Here is a 25,877-nt window from a genome sequence, read left to right on the forward strand (position 1 = left end):
GAAAATGAGATAGAAAGCGAAGGAACTCAGAGGCACTGAAAGAGTGTGTGGCTGTGGTGTGTGCTTGTCTGGCTGTTGTGGGAGGAAGGGCGGAGATTCACCAGTAGCAAAAAGCCTGCTAAGTACCAAGAACATAGTCCGCACCAAGTTTTTGTCCAACAAATAAGATATAACATAGAAAGGATGGAGGAGGCCCTGGAGCTGGTAGCCAGGAACACTGATGACAGAGGGCTTCCAGTGGTCCTGGAGTGCTGCACTGCAACTCAAGGTGTCGCACCCACATTGCCAACCACACATGAGAGCCAGCAGCAACATCTTGCTTCTGGCTCGGATCACGTTCTCACCTCGGGACCGTCCTCTCCCGTATCTGTCCAAGCAGCATTTCGGCCGTCATTTCCCCCCCCCCCCACCCCGCCAATGAAGCAAAGCCTGAGGACCCCCTCGGCCAGGCGGCTTCCAGTCAGGAGGGGAAGGGGAAAGGGTAGAGGTGGGGAGGCGAAGCGGGAGGGGCGGGGGTGGGGAAGGGTTGTTATGAACAGAAATACTGATGATTTCAGGCAATTCTTGTCCCCTCCTGATAGTCAAGTTGTGCAGCATGGAGCACATCACCACGAATTGAGCTACCTGCTCAGGGTGGTATTTGAGGTCACCTCCTGAGTGGTCCAGGCATCTAAAGCGTTGCTTCAGCACTTCAATGGTTTTCTCCACGATATTGCGAGTTGCGCTATGGCTCTCGGCCTCGGTGTGGGTGTCATGCAGGAGGGTCATCAGCCAGGTGGCGAGGCCATATCCTTTGTCGCCAAACATCCAGCATTGACCTTGTGGCTCATTGTTAAACAAGTCAGATACAGTGCTCTCACGCATGATGTGAGCATCATGGATGCTGCCCAGAAATTGAGCATTCACTGCAGTATAATTTGCTGGTGGTCGATAACCAGGGAGTGGAATCCCTTGCGGTTCCTGAAAACCTCAGCATCCTGAAAAGGTGCCCACATCGTGATGTGCATACAGTCTATTGCTCCCTGCACCTTGGGGAAGTTTGCAATTCTGGAGAATCCTAGAGCTCTCTCACTCTGTGCCTCCCTGGTCATAGGGAAGCTGATCAAGTCCCTCCTGCGTTCGTACAGGGCTTCAGTGACCTGTCTAATGCAGCAATGTGTGGCATGCTGAGAAAGTCCGCAAATGTCTCGAGCTGTGGTCCGAGGCGTAGAACGACAGTGCCGCGGTGACTTTGACCTCGATGGACAGTGCAGTACTGATGGATCCAACAGGCTGCAGATCTGCCCTTATCAGCTGGCATACCTCAGTGATAATCTCTTTGTGGAAGCGCAGTCTCCGAAGGCATGTGGTGTCGGGCAAGTCGAGGTAAGAGTGCTTTTCCTTGTACTTGTGGGGGGGTGTAACGTCTGGTCCTCCTCATCTGTCAGTCATTTCGTACATTGGGCACATAATGCAGTGCAGCATTCCTTCGGCAATGTCGAGTCTGCTGCATGTATTTGGTCACCAAGAGAGGGTGAGAAAGGGGACCTGCCCCATTGCAGTAGCTCTCTGGTTTCCACCGATTGGTCACAAACAAGGAATGTCCCGATGAAGACACCTCTTCAATTCCAATCGGTCACAGTATGGTCAAGATGTTTTTACAGACGTTCACATCAACTCCAACGACCTGCAGAGTACATCCGAACTCCACCGAGGTTGAAGCACAGCAGCCTTTTAAAGGACGCGACATGTGATCTAGAACATGGCGTCCATAACGCTGTGATTCGTCCCGGTTAGTTCCACTTTTTGTGGCCGTTTTTTTGGGCGAGCGATATTGTGGGTGATATGTGTGTGAGGTAGTGAAAGTGAAGCTGGACGATCTCATGGCCGCCAGTTTTGGTAAATATGCTCTTTACGACAAAAAAAGTGGGCGGGCATTAATATTGAATCTCGGCGTTAAATCCGTGCGGAAAGTAACGCTGGGCGATATTATGGGCGTTGACTTTGCCCATTCTGCTGATTCCGCCCAAAAAAGTGGGCGGGCGGTCATATTTTTTATCGGCGTTAAGCACATGGGGAAAGTAACGCTCGCCGATAAGTTTCCAAAAAATGTCCGTCAGTTTTGTGTCAAAATGGGCGATATATGGGCGTTATATGTCATTTCAGCGGTAAAATGGGTGTTAAGTGGGAGTTAAGCATACAAAAAAAGTGGAGGTTCTAGCCGTTAGAATTTGCTTGTTTTTGATTCCCTGCAGATTTTATAACATTTAATGATTCATTCCATGGTGCAATAGCTAAAGCTACTTGAACAATGTGAACATCAATAATCGATAACAAGCAGCCACAAACATCTGAAGGCCCAGAATGGCATGTCTGACTCCAGCCTTAGGAGGATAAGCACGGGAGAGATAGTGGGAAATCAGATAGATGGGCCTTCAGAAAGTATAAACAGGAAAGACATGTGAAGAATAGGGGTTTCACCGTAGAGTTGAGACAAAGAACTCGACGAGTCATTGGACACTCTGGTTTGGGAAAAGCCCTTATAGGTTATATGGTTCTGTCCATTGTTTTACCCCAGGCCCACCCCTAAAAAGAGAATATGAGATATCTAAAGAGCTTTTCGGGGCAGACGGTGCAGAGAAGAGCTGTTCGCACCATCAGCCATCTGTCCAATCGGGATCGATACCAGCTACATGTCACTGTCGTATGTCTACTATGTCTTGTGTTTGACTATATTTAAACTATCGCTCCCTAATCAAATGCCTTATGACTGCTAAGACCCTTTGGGTATTCTGTATGTGACCTGTGATCCAAATATTTCACCCTGCCGCTGGTCACAGGCTCAGACATGCCCCTGCCAAGAATGGTCAACACAGTCTCCTCCATGGGGGTGAGGTGATGCAGGTGAGCCTGCCCCCAGTGACTAAGTTTTGCTGGTGCCAGTTATGCACCACCTCGTCCTGCAAGAGTGAGGGAAGTGTGTCAGTGAGTGTCATGAGATCTGTTCGGGTGATGAGGTTGCCATGGTTGAATAGCTGTCAATGTGTGTGAGCCACGGGTGAAGTATGCCTCGTGTTTGGTAGAGATTGTTGGTAGGTGTGTGTTGGGGGTGTGGTGCATTGAGCAGCTGCTGAGGCTAGTGGTACAGTTGGTGGGATATGGCATTTGAAGATGCATTCACTTACCATGACCACTTGTCTGAGGACATTAAACTGCTTTGGGCACTGGAGCCACATCCTTGTGGCGATACTGCTCACTGTGACCACCTCGGCGATCTGGTTCCATATCCCAGGAGTAGTTGCAGTTTCTACAAATGGCATGCTGAAATCGACATACCCTGGTTGAGTGCCTTCCCCCACATCTCCAACACAGACCGTTTCCATTGTTTCCGAAGGATGAGCTGCGCCTGGCTGATCTCCCTTGAGCTTCTCTCAATCTGTTGTTGATTGCTCGCATTGTGGGTTGATGAGGTGTGATCGGCCGTTCATGTGGCCCTTGATTTTGATGGCTATTGGCGCCACTGTCTGCTGTTGAAGGCCTGCTCTCCTGCCTTTGTCTGTGTGTGGGGGTAGCGGTTTGTTTCACAATGTAAACCCCTTGTTCCGATGCCTCGTTGGTTGTCGTACACGAAGTATAGATCAGCCTCGTTTCTTCTTCGCCTGCCAAGAACATCTGTGCGACCAGTGCTGCTGCCTCTAGAGTCAAGTTCTTAGTCTCTATAAGCTTTCGGAATATGCCTCCATGGCCTATTCTTTCAATAAAAAAGTCTCTCAGTACTTCTCTCCTTAGTTCATCAGGGAACTCACATGAACTAGCCAGCCTCCGAAGTTCCGCCACGAAGTCGGGTACGCTTTGGCCCACACAGCGTCTGTAGTTGTAGAACCTGTGTCTGGCCATGTGTAGGCTGCTCGCTGGCTTCAGGTGGTCTCTCACCAGTGTGCTCAACTCCTCAAATGACTTGCTTGCTGGTTTCTCGGGTGCCAGCAGGTCTTTCATTAAAGCGTATGTTTTCGAGCCACAGCTGGTCAAGAGATGGGCTCTTCTCTTGTCTGCCTTATCATCGCCCAGCCAGTCTTTGGTCACAAAGCTTTGCTGGAGCCTTTCTATAAAGTCATCCCAATTGTCTCCAGCATTGTATTTCTCATCTGAGCTGTTGGTAGCCATTCTGTGGATTCTGTGATCCTGTAACTCGTCGCCACTGTTAAGTCCTGACTCTAATGTACTGACTTACATGAGATACGTGCTGAAGTCAAGGTCACTCAGGACCTGCACCTTTAATTCCAGCTCTCCAGTGCCGCACTTGCCTGAGACCTCCCTTTATATACCTCAGTGGGACAGGTATGGAGTGTCTCCTGCAAGTGCACCCCTGGTGGTAAGGTATGCTTATTGTTACAGCTCATATCCAGTTACAGTCATGTATAGCATGGTAAGATACAGTTATGTACAGTAATGTGAGATACATGACAAGAGGGACTGCAGCTAGAGCCCCAGCGCTGGGAGCAATTGGTGTTCTCAGAGGCCTTCCTGTAAGAACTAATGCCTTGCAAATGTCCAGCAGTACACCCTGCATTCCCTGAACACTTTAATAACCTTTTAAAAGTCTTACACTAAGCCATACTCAAATAAACTTACCTCAAAGTTGCATGTAGGCGATAACTTTTCAGGGAGCGCAAAAGTATCGCTGGGCGAAAAAGATTTGCAGCTCACTGGAACTTCCACGTTAGTGCTCCAAGAGGGAAGTGGAGCACTAAATCAAGCACTACCACTTTCCTTAGAATGCTAAAGTGAGTGAGAGGGGTGGTATTGGCAGAGTGCTGAGTAATGTGCGGGGCAGCGCTGCCGTCTGCAAAAGTTCCTTCCCTCCCTTAAAGGGAAGGGTCAATGATGTGTTGAATGAATCTTCATGCTATCTTTGTTGGGACACTGCACCTGCACTATATGCATAACAGTCACAAGCACTCTAAGAGAGTCATCATCATCATAGGCAGTCCCTCGGAATCGAGGAAGACTTGCTTCCACTCTTAACATGAGTCCTTAGGTGGCTGTACAGTCCAATACGAGAATGACAGTGCCTGTCACAGGTGGGACGGACAGGCGTTGAGGGAAGGGGTGGGTGGGACTGGTTTGCCACATGTTCTTTTCGCTGCCTGCGTTTGATTTCTGCATGCTCTCGACGACAAGACTCAAGGTGCTCAGCACCCTCCCGGATGCACTTCCTCCACTGGCAATCTTTGGCCAGGGACTCCCAAGTGTCAGTGGAGATGTTGCATTTTATCAGGGAGGTGCTTTGAGGGTGTGCTTGTAATGTTTCCGCTGCCCATCTTTGGCTCGTTTGCCATGAAGGAGTTCTGAGTAGAGTGCTTGCTTTGGGAGTCTCATGTCTGGCATGCGAACTATGTGGCCTGCCCAGCAGAGCTGATCAAGTGTGGTCAGTGCTTCAATGCTGGGGATGTTGGCCTGGTTGAGGATGCTAATGTTGGTGCTTCTGTCCTCCCAGGGGATTTATAGGATCTTGCGGAGACATCGTTGGTCCAGCTACTGTACATGGTCCATGTTTCTGAGCCATACAGGAGGGCAGGTATTACTGCAGCCCTGTAGACCATGAGCTGGGTGAACAATCGCGGGGGCAAAAGAAATCAGGAGACACCAGAATGGGAAGAGAAATACATTTTTCCCTATCTGACCACCACTGCCTTTACATTTTGCTCCCCAAGCAGCTGGCTGAGGTGACAACACCTCCTGCAGCTGCCGTTGTTGAAGCCCAGCGATGCTGCAGGGGGCGGGAGCGAATATTGCATCCGGGGCGGTAACGCAGCGCTGCGCACCGGATGACATCACGACCTATGGGGCAGAGGAGAGCGAGGCAGTATGTGTTCGCACCAGCACAAAACCACCAGAGAAGATCACGGGCTTCGGTGTTTTTGCCGCACCCGATCGGTAACCCCTTAGCACTCCGTTACTGCTCCCGCAGCCGCTAATGGGAGGCGCAAACCAGGCTGATTTCTCCCCAAAGTGCTGTTCCTTGAGCTTGCATTGAGCTTTATTGAAAGAGTGTAAAAGTTAAATGATGGAGTGGTCAGTGTAGGAATCAGACAGGGATTTTAAATAGCAAATGACAGGGAGTTCAGGGTCACATTTGCAAACAGAACAGAGGCATTCAGCAAACCAGTCACCTAATCTGCATTTGGTTACCACAATTCAGAGAGACCACACCATGAACAGGATGTTGGATTGATTTCCATTGAAAGCACTCACCTGGGGGCCCAGCTAATCAGACAATACAGTTGCCATGGCTCCCACATCAAGGTGGTAGTTTTGATCTGCATCTTGGCAGAGCAATCCTCAACACAGAGAGCTGAGGGGGGGAGGCACAGCTTAAGCTTTGGTCTTTTCTCTTTCTGAGGAAAAAGATAGTCTGCAGCAAGTTTTAGTCTGGACCAATCAGAAAGAAACAGAGGGATCTTATTTTGTAAAGTTAGTGTCAGTCACTCCAGCAATGCTGACTTGAACGATGAGATAGGCCTATATCAAAGAACAAAGTTTGCATAATTTATTACTCTTGATGTTAACTGCCCGTGTTTAATGCAAAGATTTTTGTATTTTTCCCGAGGTAGACTAGACAATTTAGCACACGCAGAGCAGAGCTTCGCATGATGGTAGTGCACATTGGGAATTCAGACATTAAAACTAGGTGGGATGGTGAATTGTGAGGAGGATGCAAAGACGCTGCAAGGCGATTTAGATAGGTTGAGTGAGTAGGCAAACACATGGCAAAATGCAGTATAATGTGGATAAATGTGGAGTTATCCACTTTGGTAGGAAAAACATAACGACAAAGTATTATTTAAATGGTGATGGCTTGGGAAGTGTCGATGTACAGAGGGACCTGGGTGCCTTTGTACACCAGTCATTGAAAGCAAACATGCAGGTGCAGCAAGCAGTTAGGAAGGCAAATGGTATGTTGGCCTTCATTGCAAGAGGATTTGAGTACAGGAGCAAGGATGTCTTACTACAGTTATACAGGGCCTTGGTGGGACCGCACCTGGAGTATTGTGTGCAGTTTTGGTCTCCTTACCTAAGAAAAGATATACTTGCCATAAAGGGAGTGCAGCGAAGGTTCACCAGATTGATTTGTGGGATGGCAGGACTGTCGTATGAGGAGAGATTAGGTCTGTTGTGTATGGAGAAAGAGTCAGACTGAACACTGTGAGCTCAAAGTAAAGTGTGACCTTAGTCTTTTATTGCAGGTCTCCAGAGTGCCTCTCCAACCTGTGAAGCCTTCTTAAATACCTGTGCTCCCAATGGTTTATGGGAATGAGCCCTCTGGTGGCTGTACAGAGTAAATACAAGTCCACATATGTAACAACATTCCCCCCAAAGTCAATAGTGTAACTATTTACAATATGAGTCGATTTGGGACCCTTCTTGCCCTGGTTGATCGTCTCGGTGTGAAAGCTGGTGTTGTTGAATCTTTGTTGGGCCTTTTGGCTAAGATCATGCGTAACTGACCTGACAGGGGAGTAGCCACCATGACCTCCGGGTGGTTCTCCCTGGATCAGGAAGGTATATGCTTGCTTTTTGGAAACAGGAGGTGGGTGGGGTGGCTTGACCCATCCACCTCCACGGAGGTGTGTGGGGGACCTGACCCATCCACCTCCATGGCACGAACCTGGTATTGCAGTACTTCCAGGAACGGTGCAGTGGCTCTAGGCCTTTTGGCTAAGAGCATTGGCGCAGAGTGATCCTTGGCGTGTGCAAGGTGACCTCTGGCGTTTGTGATTTGACAAAGAATTGGAACGATTGGCTACGAATTTCAAAAAAAAAAAAACTTCACTTTGTTCACAGTACTTGGACCAGCACTTGTGTGCTGAGAGATTTGCTTAGTATTGTCACTGTGGCAATGAACACCTGGGCTATCGCTATGGCCTTACTCAAGCTTGCGAAGTGTGGTTTTGTGGCCAATGCCAAGTATGAAAACGTTTGAGTATGTGCTCCAAATGTCCTTCAAATTTGCAATGTCCTGCAAGGCGTCTCAGCGACATAACTCACCACTTCCTGGCCTTCAGACCTTTTGTAGGTGTAGAACTGGTACCTCGCCATCAGAACGCTTTCCTTCGGGTTCAAATGCTCTCGGACCAGTGTGCACAAATCATCATATGATTTCTCCGTGGGTTTTTCTGGAGTGAGCAGATTCTTCATGAGGCCATACGTTGGTGCCCCACAGATGGTGAGGAGGATCACTCTACATTTGGCAGCGCTCTCTTCCCAATCTAGCTCGTTGGCAACGAAGTATTGGTTGAGTCGCTCCACAAAAGTTTCCCAATCATCTCCCTCCGAAAATTTCTCCAGGATGCCCACTGTTCTCTGCATCTTTGGGTTCGCTATCTGTATCTCGTCGCCAGTTGTTGTGTATGGAGAAAGAGTCAGACTGAACACTGTGAGCTCAAAGTAAAGTGTGACCTTAATCTTTTATTGCAGGTCTCTAGAGTGCCTCTCCAACCTGTGAAGCCTTCTTAAATACCTGTGCTCCCAAGAGATTATGGGATCCCTTGGGACTCCGGGGAATGAGCCCTCTGGTGGCTCTACAGAGTAAATACAAGTCCACATAAATAACAAGGTCGACTCAGCCTGTATTCAGTAGAGTTTAGAAGAATGAGAGGGGATCTCATTGAAACGTATAAAATTCTGACTGGGTTGGATAGACTGGATGCGGGGAGGATGTTTCCCCTGGCTGGGAAGTCTAGAACGATTGGTTATCATCTCAGGATACGGGATAGAAAATTTAGGACTGAGATGAGGAGAAATTTTTTCACTCAGAGGGTGGTGAACCTGTGGAATTCTCTACCCAGAAGGCTGTGGAGGTCAAGTCACTGAATATATTTAAGAGGGAGATAGATAGATTTCTAAAAATAAAAGGCATCAAGGGGAATATGGGGAAAAAGTGGGAATATGATGTTGAGATAGAGGATTAGCCATGATCATATTGAATGGCAGACTTGAAAGGCCGAATGGCCTACTACTGCTCCTATTTTCTATGTTTCTATGTTTCTATGCCCTGTACAATTTTTCATCCATTAATTGAGCAAAATTGTGCACTGCATGCTGTTCTCTATTCCTGACCTGCTGAAAATGTGTTCCCTTTGAGGAAGGCTCAGTGTAAAAATTGTAACCCTGGATTTTCTCAAGGCTTCTGCAGAATTCCTGCCATGACCCCGAGAGTTCCCAGTTGCCATTGGAAGGGGTTAATCCTGCCCAGTGGTGGGCAGGCGACAGACATTCTGACCATATGGGGCAGGTGGGTGTCAGAGATGCGTCCGTGGTGTCATGGATGCTCGCTTGCCCCATGCAAACTTTGCAAATTCTGGAGGGATCAGCACAGAAGGGCAACAACAGGCATGATCTTGGCATAAGCATTGGAATTAGAATATAAGAAATAGGAGGAGGAGTAGGTCATATGGCCCCTCGAGCCTGCTCTGCCATTTTATAAGATCATAGTTGATAATTGACCTTAACTCCACTTTCCTGCCCGATCTCCATATCCCTTTATTCCCCTTGACTCCAAAAACCTATCTATCTCAGCCTTGAATATACTCAGAGACTCAGCATTCACAGCTCTGTGGGGCAGAAAACTCCAAAGATTCAAAATCCTCTGAGTGAAGACGTTCCTCATCATCTCTGTCTTAAATGTCCTACTCCTTATCCTGAGACTGTGCCCCCTATTTCTAGACACTCCAGCCAGGGGAAACAACCTCTCAGCATTGACCCTGTCAATCCCTGGATTTTCGGGGCTTGTACAATGAAGTCTTGTACCAGTGTAAATTTTACATCAATGTTTACTAAAGGAGCAGAATACATTTGGACATGAAGCAAAAGTTGACGTAAATCACCATCAACAAAGAAGAAAGGAAATCTGCTCGGTATCAGTAAAATCTCTGCCTCATTTCCAAAGCAGGAAATTGACCAGGAAACTGGATTAATGCATAAATCTTTCAGTTTTCAAACTTCATGTAAATCAGCACGAGTTGAAAATGTTTTTTGGCTGGCCATTGGTATGCGTTGAACCTCTGGCTGGCAGTAACAGTGTGAAATGTAGCCACAGCTTTGGAAACTCGAGTTTGGAAGATTAGACCATGAGAGCAATGAAGAACTGAAACTTTTTATTGGAGGTGTCTGAATAGACCTGCTAGTGCTTTATTGTAGCAACTAGTGAAGGTATGCAAAATCTTTGCTATGTGTTTCATATTATGTAATCTGTCAAGGAAAGATTTGAATTGAAAATTGGATCCAGTGCTTACCTCAAAACGGTATATAAATAAGTTGTATGGTTTTCGATAGTATTTCTCATCATCGTTATAGTAGAGGTGTTCGCACTCACTGTCATATCGCAGTTCCCTCCAGTCCCCATTGTACACATACTCACAATATCCACCATATCCAGAATCTAAAACAGGACTTCCAATCTCATTCGTCAAGATGTTATAGCTTTAAAAAGAAGAGAAAAATATGACAAAATAAATCCGACACTTAATCTGTAAATGAACATAAAATTATTACAGGCCACGATTTTGAAGTAGTGTATAAAACAGGCATGAAAGTGAGCAGGGTATTATAAGAGATGGTGGAAGTTATAGCAGATGCATTCGTAATAATCTACCAAAATTCTCTGGACTCTGGGGAGGTACCATCGGATTGGAAAGCAGCTAATGTAACGCCTCTGTTTAAAAAAGGCAGGTAACTATAGGCCGGTTAGTTTAACATCTGTAGTGGGGAAAATGCTTGAAGCTATCATTAAGGAAGAAATAGCGGGACATCTAGATAGGAATAGTGCAATCAAGCAGATGCAACATAGATTCATAAAGGGGAAATCATGTTTAACTAATTTACTGGAATTCTTTGAGAATATAACGAGCATGGTGGATAGAGGTGTACCGATGGATGTGGTGTATTTGGATTTCCAAAAGGCATTCGATAAGGTGCCACACAAAAGTTTACTGCAGAAGATAAAGTAACACGGAGTCAGAGGAAATGCATTAGCATGGATAGAGAATTGGCTGGCGAACAGAAAGCAGAGAGTCGGGATAAATGGGTCCTTTTCAGGTTGGAAATCGGTGGTTAGTGGTGTGCCACAGGGATCGGTGCTGGGACCACAACTGTTTACAATATACATAGATGACCTGGAAGAGGGAACAGAGTGTAGTGTAACAAAATTTGCAGATGATACAAAGATTAGTGGGAAAGCGGGTTGTGTAGAGGACACAGAGAGGCTGCAAAGAGATTTAGATAGGTTAAGCGAATGGGCTAAGGTTTGGCAGATGGAATACAATGTCGGAAAATGTGAGGTCATCCACCTTGGAAAAAAAACAGTAAAAGGGAATAATATTTGAATGGGGAGAAATTACAACATGCTGCGGTGCAGAGGGACCTGAGGGTCCTTGTGCATGAATCCCAAAAAGTTAGTTTGCAGGTGCAGCAGGTAATCAGGAAGGCGAATGGAATGTTGGCCTTCATTGCGAAAGGGATGGAGTACAAAAGCAGGGAGTTCCTGCTGCAACTGTATAGTGTATTGGTGAGGCTGCACCTGGAGTACTGCATGCAGTTTTGGTCACCTTACTTAAGGAAGGATATACTAGCTTTGGAGGAGGTACAGAGATGATTCACTAGGCTGATTCTGGAGATGAGGGGGTTACCTTATGATGATAGATTGAGTAGACTGGGTCTTTACTCGTTGGAGTTCAGAAGGATGAGGGGTGATCTTACAGAAACATTTAAAATAATGAAAGGGCTAGACAAGATAGAGGCAGAGAGGTTGTTTCCACTGGTCGGGGAGACTAGAACTAGGGGGCACAGCCTCAAAATACGGGGGAGCCAATTTAAAACCGAGTTGAGAAGGAATTTCTTCTCCCAGAGGGTTGTGAATCTGTGGAATTCTCTGCCCAGGGAAGCAGCTGAGGCTAGCTCATTGAATGTATTCAAGTCACAGATAGATAGATTTTTAACCAATAAGGGAATTAAGGGTTATGAGAAGCGGGCAGGTAAGTGGAACTGAGTCCACGGCCAGATCAGCCAAAATCTTGTTGAGTGGCGGAGCAGGCTCGAGGGGCTAGATGGCCTACTCCTGTTCCTAATTCTTATGTTCTTATGTAGTTATGCCCACCTAAATCCGTTGATGTGAGGTGCACGCCATTTTGAGGCGGGTATCTAACATAATGAGGGTGAATTGTCAGCGCTATTCGCACTTGGCAGCTCGCTCAATGGGTGGTGGGGCGGCGGGGGGAGGACAGGAAAACTGGCAGGGCTCCTGATATTTAATGGGGTGGTGCCTTTAGTGAATGGTGTAATGACTGAGCTGCTGTTAGAGCCTATCCCCCCGACCTCTCCACTGCCTCCTCTTTCTCGGACAGTGCCATGCAGCTCTAGCTGGCAGAGTGACCAGAAGGAAGATGTTCCCCGCAAATAGGTGCAGAGTGCAGATCGGAGGCAGGGGGAAGGGGGTGGTCAGAAGCCTGAGGGGAAGATTGGAGGCTGGGGCAGGGGGGGTGAGATCGGGGGGTGGTCAGAAGGGTCTGGGGTATCTGATTGGGTGGGGGGGTGTGGGTGGTGTTTGGCAAGTCAAGAATGCTGGATTCAGCAGGTAAGTTGGATCCAGCAGTCCTTGCCTTGTTCTGGCTGCCGGTTTCCCCGTGGCCCGGGAAACCCAGCCATCCACAGTTAAATTTAAAATGGAGCTTCAACATGAGGGACGCAGCCGCATTATATTTAAAGTGCCTCTTGCAAGTGGGTTGGCTGCCGACCCCCTTCCTGCCTCCGTTAAATCAGGAAGTGGGCGAGTTAGGATCGAGATTCAGATTTTTAACTCTTTATCCTCAAACCCAAACCAAACCTGTCATGTATCCTACATGGTTACTGCTTGTACTATTACAAGGTGTGCCATCAGAGGGCACTGCAGTGGGAGACTTGTAGGTTACCTGTACAGGCGTGCCAGGCTTAGTATAAAAGGCAAGCCACCATGTGTGATCCTCACTCTGGAGTTACATTAAATGGACTAAGGTCACGACAGTTCAAGCACAATACATTGTCTCGTGAAGTCATTATTAGAGCATCTGAAGACATAACAATTGGCGATGAGATTACGGACCTTCACACGAAAATGGCTAACTTTGGTACATTGCAGCAGTTCGCTGATGGTGATGATTGGGACGCCTTTGTGGAGAGGCTCAATCATTTCTTCACAGCAAATGACCTGGCAGGCGACAATCCAGCCACACTGGCTGATAAGCGCAGAGCTATCCTGCTAACCAGTTGTAGGCCCACCATCTATGGCCTTATCAGGAACTTGCTAGCACCAGCTAAGACAACGACCAAGACGTATGAGGAGCTTGTAACGCTGATCCAAGAAAAACTCAAGCCCAAAGAGAGCATCCTCACAGCCAGATACCAGTTTTATACACACCGACACCGTGTGATTTCGGCGACCACCTCACCGAAGCATTGCAGGATATCTTTGTCATTGGAATAGGCCATGAGGGCCTTCTTCATAAGGTACTGTCTGCGGATACCACTGTCACACTGCAGAAGGCCACCTCCATGAGCCAAGCATTCATGACCTCGACCTGCGGCTTCAGGCAGATGACTCATCCTCAGGACTCAAACTCGGCAAGTACTATGCACAGAATGGCGCCTTTTAGAGGCTGGACTGTAGAACGTGAATCTTCTCAGGGAAGAGCGAACAGGTCCCCGAGTCCCTTAACTCAGAGTCCGCCGAGGGGGCTAACCGAGTAGCACCATGCTGGCGTTGCGGAGGGAATCACAGGGCTCACCAGTGCCATTTTAAAGACTATGTATGTAAAGGCTGCAGCACAAAGGGCCACCTCCAGCGAATATGTAAAAGAAATATGACTCATTGTGTTGATGAAGAGTCTGCAGATGGCCATGAATCCAGCGCGGATTATGAAACGATAGTCAGAGAGGCAGCTCAGCCCCACGATGAGATACATAACATGTTTACCTGCACCATCATATGTTCTCCGTTGAGGATGGAAGTCGAGATAAATGGCGTTCCAGTCTTCATGGAAGTGGACACGGGGGCGAGCCAGTCAGTAATGCATCAAGAAGCCTTTGAGAGGCTATGGGACAATCAGGCTGAACGACCCAAGTTGGTCCCGGTTCAGGCAAGTTGCGCACCTACTTATCCCAGTCGTTGGGAGTGCGGATGTAAAGGTACTCCATGACGGCACGGTGCACAAGTTACCCCTGTGGATTGTTGCAGGTGATGGACCAATGCTACTCGGAAGAAGGTGAATGGAGAAGATCCATTGGAGCTGGGAAGATTTCATCCCTCCAGCGATCGACGTCCTCCGCGCTCAGAGGCAAAGCAAGCCCTCATCTGAGGGTGGACCCAGCACCAGAGAGCAGGCCAGCACAGCACCCGAGGTACAGACTGCTCAGCACGACTGCGTGGAGACGATCCAGCTGAGACGACCCAAATGCACCTTCCAGGCTCCAGTGGCAGGACTCCGGAGGAAGAAAATCAGACCCAGAGGCGACTTCCCAGCTTCGATGGCAGAACCCAGGGAGAAGAGGATCACAGCAGTCGACATCGTGGATGGAAGAAAGATGGCGCCCAAACCACGAGGTGAAACGCAGAAGGAAAAGATGGCAGCAGCCAAACCATGCGGTGCAGCGCTGATAGAGCAATACGTGGCACCAAGCGAAGAAGAGGATTGGGGTAAAGATAGCAAGGCTCTCTTAAAGGAGGCCCACAACTCACCACACTTAAAAGGACAGTTCCACACTCTCAATCAATGTAACAGCAACTGTGAGTTAGATGTAAAATGTGTAATTGATGATCAGATTTGTGTACATGCAATAAGCAAGGAAAAGTCGCGCGATTACGATTGGAGCTATAGGTTATTTACAATAAGTAATGAAATGTTGTGTGATGTAGGATTTCAACTACATACAGTCAATGCAGCGGGTAAACACCCATCGGGAGCACACAGGTCCAGCGAGCTACCCAATGCTGTAGCCTGCGTCCCTGGGACCAGAGTGATGCACCACAAAATGTGGTCAGAAGCAGGTAATATATACAAGCTGCAGAGCAAGTGATCTCAGGAGGGCAACGGCACCGGTATTGTAATGTCTGTAAGCTTGTAATGTTTGTAGCTCCACACTGGATGTGGATGTATTGTGTACTGCAATTGCACAGTTAATAATTGAACAGAACCAGGCAGATTTCCGGAGGTTTCTGAGAGAGCTGCCTGCCGTGTTAGAAGCTGTGTGTGCTGTGCTCTGTGAATATATCACATTTGGCGATTGAGATGGAATTTTTTTGATGATTTACAGCTTAAATTTTGTTGGTAAAGGATTCAGCCAGCCGACAGAGAGACTTTGGAAGTTTCTGTCTTTGAAAAAAAGCTACAAAATCCGAGGTAAAATACAGCACACGGTGTGAACAGCTAGAGATTAAAATGGCAGGTGTAATCGGACATTTGGGGGAATATAGACACGACCGGGAATGTTTTAAAGTGTATGCGGATCAGCTAGAAATGTATTTCACTGCAAATAACATAATCGAAGTTCCAGACAATGCAGTCCAGAACCGGGCTGTGTTGGAACGTAAGAAAGCGATCTTCTTATCGGCGGCAGGTCCAGCATTATACGAAACCCTTGTAAATCTGCTTGTGCCTGACGAGCCAAAGGACACAACGCTTAAAGAGATTTTAACGAAGCTGGAGCAGCACTATAAACTCAAACCGTTAGAAATTGCTGAAAGCTATCGTTTCGGGATTCAGAATCAAAAGGCTGATAAGAGTATCAGTGATTACATCGTAGCATTAAAAAAGCTATCAATGCACTGTAATTTTGGAAACTTTCAAAACCACGCATTATGGGGTTGTTTTGTTTGTGGGGTGAAAAATGATGTGAACAGAAGGAAGTTATTGACGACAGATGACTTGACTTTTGAGATTGCTTGTCAGACAGCGAGGTCGATGGGCATGGCCAAACAATATTCCCGAGAATTAAATAATAATTACGGTCGTCAGTTGACCGAGGTAAATCACCTGCAGGTTCAAGGTAAAAGACGGTGGGGGCCCAAAGTCTCAGAAACTGGAAATTCTAACAGAGCGTCGAAGTTGTGCTATAGGTGTCTGGGACAACACATTGCTCAAAGTTGTCCATACGTGAAGGCAGAGTGTTTCTTCTGTAGAAAGACTGGGAACCTCCGAAGGCATGCCGACTGAAGGGTAAACCAGCTTTTAAAGCTATGAGTCCAGCATTCAAAGCTATGAGTAGAAATCCCAAGAGACTACATAGCATGGAAGAACAACAACAGGACGAGGAGATGTTAGAGTTACACATCATCCGGAGCACGAGGTTAACAGACAGCGATTCAGAAAGCATCAAAATCCACATAGATGTTGTGGGATTCAAGATACCAATGGAAATTGACACGGGTGCATCCATGGGTATAGTGCCGGAGTCGCTGTACCTCGACAAATTGTGTGATTTCCAACTGGAGAAATCCAAGATAGAGCTGCGAGGTTACTCGGGAGAGAAAAGACCTGTGGTAGGTCGTATCACCGTACCGGTGAAATATAAAGATCAATTTCAGAACTTGCCTCTAATAGTAGTGAAAGGAGACAAGTCTGCCTTACTTGGAAGAAATTGGTTGAGCTCACTGAAGCTGGATTGGAGTAAGATTTTCTGTGTGGAAGCGAGATTTTCATCAATGGATGAGGTTATCAAGAAGTATCCGAAGGTGTTCTGTGAAACGGGCAGTCCAATCCAAGGCTTCAAGGCGAGTGTTAGGGTACAGAAGGACGCTAGATCAGTTTATACAAGCCACGTTCTGTACCATATGCACTCAAGGAGAAAGTTGAGCAAGAACTCAAAAGACTAGAGACTGAGAACATTATTTGCAAGATAGATCAATGTAATTGGGCTACACCCATTGTTGTTGTACCTAAGTCCGATGGTAAGGTAAGATTGTGTGGTGATTATAAAGTAACCATAAACCAGGTTCTCGAGAGTAATGTCCCCAATACATTGCCAAATATAGAAGATTTGTTCACAACACTGACAGGTGGTCAGATCTTCTCAAAACTGGATCTTACGAATGCCTACTTACAACTTGAACTAGATGAGGAGCCCAAGTCATGTTTGACTATAAATACTCATCTAGGCCTATATCAATTTAATAGGCTACCGTTTGGAGTGTCTTCCGCCCCTGCCATATTCCAAGGGATGATGAACCAAATTTTGCAAGGTATTGAAGGGGTAGTATGTTATTTGGATGACATACTAATTTCAGCACCAAATAGGCAAATTCATAATAATATATTGAATGAAGTCCTCAAACAGCTAGAAAAACACAGAGTATGAGTGTCTGCTCGAAAGTGTGAGTTATTTAAAAACTCAGTGGAGTACTTAGGGTACAAAGTAGACAAAGATGGTTTACATCCAACCATGGAAAAATTGGATGCAATCAGAAATGCACCCACTCCCAGGAATGTCACTGAACTTCGTTCATTCTTGGGTCTTTTGAACTATTATGGGAAGTTCCCATCAAATTTGGCTACAGTATTACATCCACTGAATGAACTTTTGAAAAAACAGGTCCATTGGAAGTGGTCAAAAGAATGTGATACAGCATTCAAGGAGTGTAAAAGCAAATTGGTAGAGAGCACCATGTTAGTTCACTATGACATATCTAAGGAGGTTAAGCTAGCATGTGATGCCTCTCCGTATGGAGTTGGGGCAGTAATCTCTCATGTATTAAGTAGTGGGAAGGAGAGACCAATTGCTTTTGCTTCACGCACTCTCAGTGCCAGTGACAGTAATTATGTGAAAATTGAAAGGAAGCTTTGGCATTAATTTTTGGGGTCAAGAAGTTTCACAAATACTTGCATAGTCGTAAGTTTACCATCATTACGGACCATAAGCCCCTAACAGCAATCCTTCATCCAAAGTCCCCAGTTCCAACATTAGCTGCAGCCCAAATGCAGAGATGGGCTTTGATTTTGTCAGCATATACATATGATTTTGAATACAGACGATCAGCTGATCACAGTAATGCTGATGCAATGTCTAGATTGCCTTCCCCATCGCAAGTTACACCCGATAGGGAAGAAGTGTTTTACTTTTCATACATTGATGAACTGCCAGTCACAGCTGAAGAGATTGGTAGAGCAACCAAATGTGACCCAGTGATGTCAAAGGTGTATGAGTATATTGCAAATGGATGGCCAAACCAGGTAACAGACACTTCCATTCTTCATTCGTAGGAATGAATTATCAGTCGATAACGATTGTATCATGTGGGGTGCAAAAGTGGTTATACCAAATAAATTCAGGTCCAAATTATTAGGAGACCTCCATGACCAGCACCTGGGAATGTGCTTGACCAAGAGTTTTGCACGCAGTTATTTATGGTGGCCAGGTCTTGATAAAGATATAGAGTACATCATGAGTCAGTGTACGACATGTCAATCGGTAAGCAAGCAACCACCACCATTACCATTAAAGCCATGGAAATGGCCTCCCAGGGTGTGGCAAAGGCTACATATTGATGTGAGAAGGACAACAATTGTTCATTGTGATTGATAACCATTCGAAGTGGGTTGAGGTGTTTTCAATGTGGAAAATAACAACAAGTAAAACATTGGACATTTTACGAAAATGATTTTCTTCATTTGGCCTCCCTGAAGAAATTGTTTCGGATAATGGACCACAATTTCGTTCAGAAGAATTTGCACAATTCACAAGCAAACATATTGTGAAACATACCAAGGTTCCACCATAACATGCTGCTTTGAATGGCGCAGCAGAGTGCACTGTACAAATTGTAAAACGTGCCCTCATAAAACAATTGTTAGTTCCAAATCCAAGGAAATGACAGTTGTCATTGGATTGCAAATTGGCTAATTTTTTGATTACATATCGAAATACTCCTCATACAACTACTGGTAGAACACCAGTAGAGTTGTTTCTCAAACGAGAGCCACGAACCAGACTCTCGTTGTTAAAGCCAAATTTGGCACAGTCTGTAGAAGAGACACAATTAAGACAGAAAGAGATTCATGATAGAGGAAGAGTAAAAGAGAGAAGTGTGAAATTAAACCAGATGGTGAGAGTGAAGAACCATCACCATAAATGGTTAAAGTGGTTACCAGGAAGAGTGGTGAAGATATGTGGTCCTCGCACATATTTAGTGAAGATGTTTGATAATGGACAGGTTAGGTTTGTTCATATTGATCATATTTTACCTACAGACATAGAAGGAGTTGAAGGTGGGAATGATTCAATTATTTCTGATTCATCAGATAGTTTTAATACACCAGTAGCAAATCCTAAATCCAATGTACTGGAAACAAATCCAGGAGAGAATCAGAATGAAAGTCTGTGTCCGAGTCAGAAAAGCAAAGAGCCTGAAGTTAGAGTGAGTTCAAATGAAAATCAAGGAAATTCCATGGAGGAAAATGTTCCTCAGGATGAGCCTCAAATGAGTTTAGATTCAACACCATGTTTGGAAGGTTCTGTTCAAGAGTGAAGGTATCCTCTTCGAAACAGAAAACAAGTGGTAAAGTTAAATTTGTAAATATGGAAAAAAAAAAAAGTTTATATCCTGTGTTATGTATAAACATGAAAGTAATGTATGATGTTTGTTATAATAACTTCTTCATTAAGGAGGGAGAAGTGTAATGTCTGTAAGCTTGTAATGTTTGTAGCTCCACACTGTGGATGTGGGCATATTGTATACTACAATTGCACAGTTAATAATTAAACAGAACCAGGCAGATTTCCGGAGGTTTCCGAGAGAGCTGCCTGCCATGTTAGAAGCTGTGTGTGCTGTGCACTGTGAATATACCACAGATATCGATACCCTGCCCCCGATCAGCTCCACCTCTCAGGCACCCGATGGCACCAACCGCCACAATCCTGATAGAGCAAACTGCACTAAGGCGCAGCCCCCAGACCCTATCGCCACCAAGGCTACATCCAGGAATGAAGGGTCACCCGCAATGATTCTCCCAAATGGGACTGGGACCAGCCAGGATCCCAAACCAAATAACGCCCAGCAAGCAAGTCAGCAGTTCCCTGTGCACTGCTCGACGATTGCTCCTCAGGGAGCAGCAGCGACCCGGGACGCAAGGAGAGGACAGGGAGGTCATAGGCATCTGTGAACCTGCCCAACGCTAGAAACAACAGCAAAAGCCTTGAGAGCAGGCAACTTGAGCCAACCGGGTTCCCACTGCCAGCACTGGGCACCGCGATCAGACTACCTGGACACCATCCAGCATTTCTGGCACTAGTTTTTCCTCACGCACAGGTGCTGACCCCAGCACTGAGTCCAAGTATATTCCAAGTCTGTACCTCACCATTCAAATGTACTTATTTCAACACGGTAGCACGAATGCAATATTGTAAATGCAAATTTTTTTTGGACTTGAATGTGTATGAATGTAATGAACCAATGGCACAATCTGTATGTGGGGTGGGGGCGGGGGGAGAGAATGGAGTGGTCATGCACGCACAAACAGAAACCACCAGCAACTCTACTGCCAACAAAACACCACCTACTCACCCAAGGTGGAAACGACCCTCCAAGGGTCAACCAGATAGAGCTAAGCTCAGAGCACAGGCAATGCAAAGGCAATTTGCACTAAGGACTTGGGGGAGAGTGATGTCATGTATCCTACATGGTTACTGCTTGTACTATTACAAGGTGTACCACCAGAGTGCACTGCAATGGGAGACTTATAGGTTACCTGTACAGGTGTGCCAGACCTAGTATAAAAGGCAGGTCACCATGTGTGATCCTCACTCTGGAGTTACATTAAATGGGCTAAGGTCACGACAGTTCAAGCACAACGCATTGTCTCATGGAGTCATTATTCGAGCATCTGAAGACATAACAAAACCCACCCATTGTTTGGGGGTTAAAGTTCCCCCTAGGAATCTGATACCACAGACCTTGGAAGAAATTCAATGACATGGCCAGAGTTGCTAAGGTAAGACGGCTTTCTTTGCAATGTGCACAGCCCTTCACCTCTCTACTGTAGCCCCAGCACTAGCAAGTTGTTGCCATTTAAAGAATATATAGAATTAATATACTAACTGAAGAATACATAGAGTTAGTATCTTAGAATGTGGAACATAGAACTGATATACTAATAAGGTAAAGAATCAATACTGGAAATATGGGAACTGCAGGTTCTCAAGATGGAATGTGAGATTATGTACACAAAGGTTACAGGATGAGACAGGCTGGTATTGGAGGCTGGAAATCCAGAAGTTTCCAAGGATGGACAGTACCCAAATGTCTAAAGAATGTGCTGAGTGATAAGGTATTTGGTACTAGTACTGAAAATGGGAGTCATCCCAATCAGTTAAGCTATCAGCTAAATGTATGTCTACTTATTAGTTCTACATTATTAATTCTTCCTATTTGGTGCAATCATGGATATATGTGGAAATGGTCATGTGCACCCAGGATCTGAAGGGTTTAAAAGGAAATAATTTTAGCAACTCCTGTGAGCAAAGCCTGGGAGCTGGCAAGCAAAACAGAATAGAATTAGGTTTGGTTAGGCAGACCTCCATGTCATCCAAGTCAGTAATGTATCACATGTTCTTTTTGTTTATTGAAGCTTATTTTTAGGACTTTAAGTCTGTTTCATTGTTGGACCTGTGACTTACAGCAGAACGTATTTTAAAAAAAGGATTACTTTGTGGAATGTTTTTGGTGAAGGTTCCGAACCAAATTATAAGCATCAAATGAATGAGTTTAACATACCCCAGCTTTCCATCTCTGCTCTCCAATCACAGCAACACACTTCAATGTACCTCATTCTGCTTCCACTTCCACACTCTGTACCTGCTAATTCCCTCACAATTACTGGCCCCTCTTCCCCACATTTTCTCTCATCATGCAAACTATGCTAGACTGCCATAGACATCTTTACATCCTGCACAATAATACGTCCTCACTCTTCTTGCAGAACAAGCTGGAGCACAAGATGGAGTTCTCCAAACCAGAGGAAGGCCATCTTCTATCACGAAGCTCATGCCAATGGGGAAGATGGCAATTCATGTCATAGGCACAGGAAGAACTCAAAGTGTGGCAGATGGCATAGCTGAAGGATGTGTCTGTCAGGATACTTGGCCATCTTCCTCCCCTTTTCTCTTGAGACTCAACTGTTTCCCATCACACACTCTGAATGACAACCTGATGGTCCGTGGAGCAGCTACTCGACTGCTGCTGCTTTCCTTTGCCACAAAGTGCTAACTCTTCATTGTCTTTCCTTTTCCAGGTCATTTGCTAGCCCCGGAACCATCTGCAGAAGAAAAAGTGAAGAGCAGCCCCTCCTGAAGAAGCACCATCACTCACATTGACCCCTGCAAGCACCAGCTCAGAAATCAGCACTCCACGTACTTTAGCCAATGAGTTTCAGGGATCTGAACTGGGTGATTCACCATCCACAGGTGCGCAGGACTAAGAGCAGTGGAAATGGATAGCACAGGACACACCTCTTCGGAGGGTGAGCTCACATCTGCTATAGAGAGCATAGGTAAGGACTTCCAGGGCCCAGCCTTTACAATGATAGATGTGCACCAGCAATTGCTCGGTGCATTGGATAGCCTGCCAGGGAGCCTCCACACCAATGTCGGACAGTGTGGAGTAGATGCGTCCAACTTGTGTGGCGTCTTTGTGCAAGACATTGAGGCAATGCAGTCAACCATGGAGCACGTGGTCATCTCTCTGAACTTTGCAGTGGGGATCTCAGTAACAGAGCCTGTGGTGACAGCTCTGACAGCTTTGGTGGAAGCTCAGACTGCTGCCATTCAGGCCCTCCTATCTCCACCGACTTCCTAAGTTTGTGTGAAAGTATTGGATGGGGCCTCAGTGCTGTCACAGTCCACCTGTCATCTGCTCTCCCGCAGATCAGTACGAGTGCTGAGGCGCAGCCGCATTCAAGTGGCAGTGGCTCATGGTAGATTGTTGCAGCAGACACTGACAGATAACATCTTCCAGTAATTGCCAGACCAGGCTCTTGAACAAGTGATTGGACCAATTAATCACGACACATTCCTATTTACTGTACTTAACTGCCATTGTGACATCAGTTGTAACCTTAAAATGGCCCTTCCCACAAAAATTCTTTGGACCAAGAGAAATAAAGTGCTCAAAATCTATTAGGTGATATTTTCATTAACAAGTGCTTCTTTTGCTTACCAATGTGCTTCCCCTTGGTGACCCTATAAGATATTCTTCTCCGAATCGAACGTGACTTTAAAATGCTCCCTTGGAGAGAGGAGCAATTGCAGGGACAGGCTACTGCTGTAAAATGCAGAGCTCAAAGGATGGTAGCAGTGTTGTACCCCTGCGTGCAGGGCCAGGAGATGACTCAGTTGCAGCTGGAACAAGGCATGAGTTATCACCATCTGCTTGCTAGCTGGCACTTCTTCACACCTTTGAGGGGAACAGATGTGTGGGCACCCTGAGAGGAAGCTGCCTCACCCGTCCTATCTTCTGCTGCATCCCAGCTGTTGGGCCCTCTAGCAGGAAGGTGAGCAATGTGCATGTGAGCAGATTGTAGAGCACCACTGAGGAGCGTAAATTCTGCCTTCAAGGTTCTGTCAAACTGATTTCCCAGCCTGTCAAATTCAGCCCCAATAGACTCCTGCAAGTCGGAGCCCAAAGTATGCATAGTCCCAGTCACAATATTTTTGAATTAATTTTTTTCTGGGCCTGCTCCCTCTATCCTCAGGGCCCTCTGTGAAGTTGCTATAAATTCCGGGATGTGTTGCTGCTGACATGTCAGGGGTGCATTCAATTCAGAAACGGAGCTATGAACTATTCTTCGGATTTGTTTCAGGGAATGATATACAATATGTTATTCTTTTTTAATTTAAATGAAAATTTGTTTTTCTGGTGGGAGCTGGATAGCACGCGAGTTTGTACATTGACCCTTTCACCTTTAGGACTTGGATTCAAAGCAGTCTGGGCTGGTGATACAAAATGATTTACTGTCTGCTGGCTGGAGGTATACTACATGTGGCACTTTTGGACAGTCTGTAATTAACTGCCTAGTAGATATGATTTACAGTACAAAAGTTTCCCTAGATCTATTTCAGAAAGCTACAAAGATGGCCAGTGAGTGGAAACAGATGCATTTTTGAGCCAAGACAGTGATATCAGCAGACTACTTGACAATCAGTAGAGATGTATAATGGGCGTCTGATCCGATATAACATTATCATCCAAAATCAAAATCGCCCCCTTTAACTCAAGACCTTTATTTGTCTGGATTTTTAAAAATTCATTCATAGGATGTGGAGATCACTGGCAATGCCAGCCCATCCCTAATCATCCTTGAGGAGGTAGCAGTGAGCAGCCTTCTTGAACTGCAGAGGGCAGTTAAGAGTCAACCACATTGCCATGGGTCTGGAGTCACATGTAGGCTAGACCAGGTAAGGACAGCAGATTTCCTTCCCTAAAGAACAGTAGTGAACCAGATGGGTTTTTACAACAATCTGGTAGTTTCATGGTCACCATTTCTGATTTATTTAATTAACTGAATTTATATTCCTCAACTGCTGTGGTGGGATTTGAACTCACATTGCCAGATTATGAGTCCAGTAACATAACCACTATGCTACCATATCAAATTTTAAAATGAACACTGCAGAAATAAAGTAAAGGCTTTACAATTCTGTAATAACTGAATATATGTTGCTACCAACTCAGCAGTGATCTAATGACAGGATATTGAACTACTAGTCAGACAGCATCATGTAACATCCAGGTTATAGGCTGGCCCATGAAATAGCATATGACCATTATACTAGAATGTAAGCATAGAAGACAAAGAGCTGAACTAAAGAATTAAACCCAACGGAATCTAAGCTGGAATCATTAACATGACTTACCCAATCATAGTTGCTTGTATACCTGGGATTGAAAACAAGTCACTGCAGAAAGTTCTTATCGCATATGGATCATCAGACTCACAGATGTCCTCATCTGCAGCATCCTCACAGTCTCTCTCACCATTACATAGTAAGCGTCTTTTAATGCACCGACCTAAAATATATTAATTAGTGATTTTAAACATGAATTTCTCACATTGATGATTATATTTTAAGTGTTTTCATTGGTATCACCTAATCATCACCTTTTGAGTTATATCATCTTTCCTCCTACTCTCTTCAAGGTTAGTGCTATCCTGCATGATAAGCTCTCATCTAGGTTTCCCCACAATAGAAAGAACATTTATTTTCTTTAACTTTTACTTTAGAGACAGCTTAGTTTCATTTTAATGAATTAAATCCCTATTATGAAAAGTAACTTAATGTGAAGAAAATAATTATTGTCAATGGAGAACTAACACTTTTATCATTAAAAACTCAAAAAATTAGTTGACCAATGTATTATTTGTCACACATATGGCAGATTATGAGCAGTACACCCTAAGAATACTGACGTGTTTGAACACACTTACTTGGCAGCAGTGTGGTAAAGCAATTACATCACAATTTAATTCTATAGATGTGATATGTCTGCAAGAGATAGTAACTAAAGCTAGTGAGTGAAATAACAGATTTAGAAAGCACTTGGAAGTTGGGGTGGCAGGATGCCCCCTGGTAAATGCAGAATCTGATGTGGTACTGAGTTATATAGATGATGAAAATTGCCATTTTGTCAAAATATCAGACAACTGCTGGTGCCACATTCAGGATAGGAGGAGAGAAATGTGGAAAATAAACACTGGTAGTGTTTTCAAAAGCAGCTTATGTCCACACTTCCACCACAATGTGTTCATTCCACCACATGTCCTTTTTGATGATGACCTTCTCTGAAAAGAGATTGATGGTCTAAGAATTGGGATCATTGGTCA

The 25,877-nt window shown here is 45.4% G+C and overlaps 1 protein-coding gene across 1 annotated transcript in view; it reads right to left on the reverse strand.

The window, feature by feature from the left end:
• Positions 1-25,877, reverse strand: part of c8a (complement component 8, alpha polypeptide) — a 69,540-nt gene that overhangs the window by 24,527 nt on the left and 19,136 nt on the right. Inside the window, exons 4-5 of the mRNA XM_070886124.1 lie at positions 24,910-25,063; positions 10,275-10,461 (exon numbers count right to left, since the gene is read on the reverse strand). Coding sequence (XP_070742225.1) covers positions 10,275-10,461; positions 24,910-25,063 — 341 coding nt within the window. The remainder of the gene's footprint in view (positions 1-10,274; positions 10,462-24,909; positions 25,064-25,877) is intronic.

This window comes from Pristiophorus japonicus, chromosome 8, assembly GCF_044704955.1.
Source record: "Pristiophorus japonicus isolate sPriJap1 chromosome 8, sPriJap1.hap1, whole genome shotgun sequence".
NCBI lineage: Eukaryota > Metazoa > Chordata > Chondrichthyes > Pristiophoridae > Pristiophorus > Pristiophorus japonicus.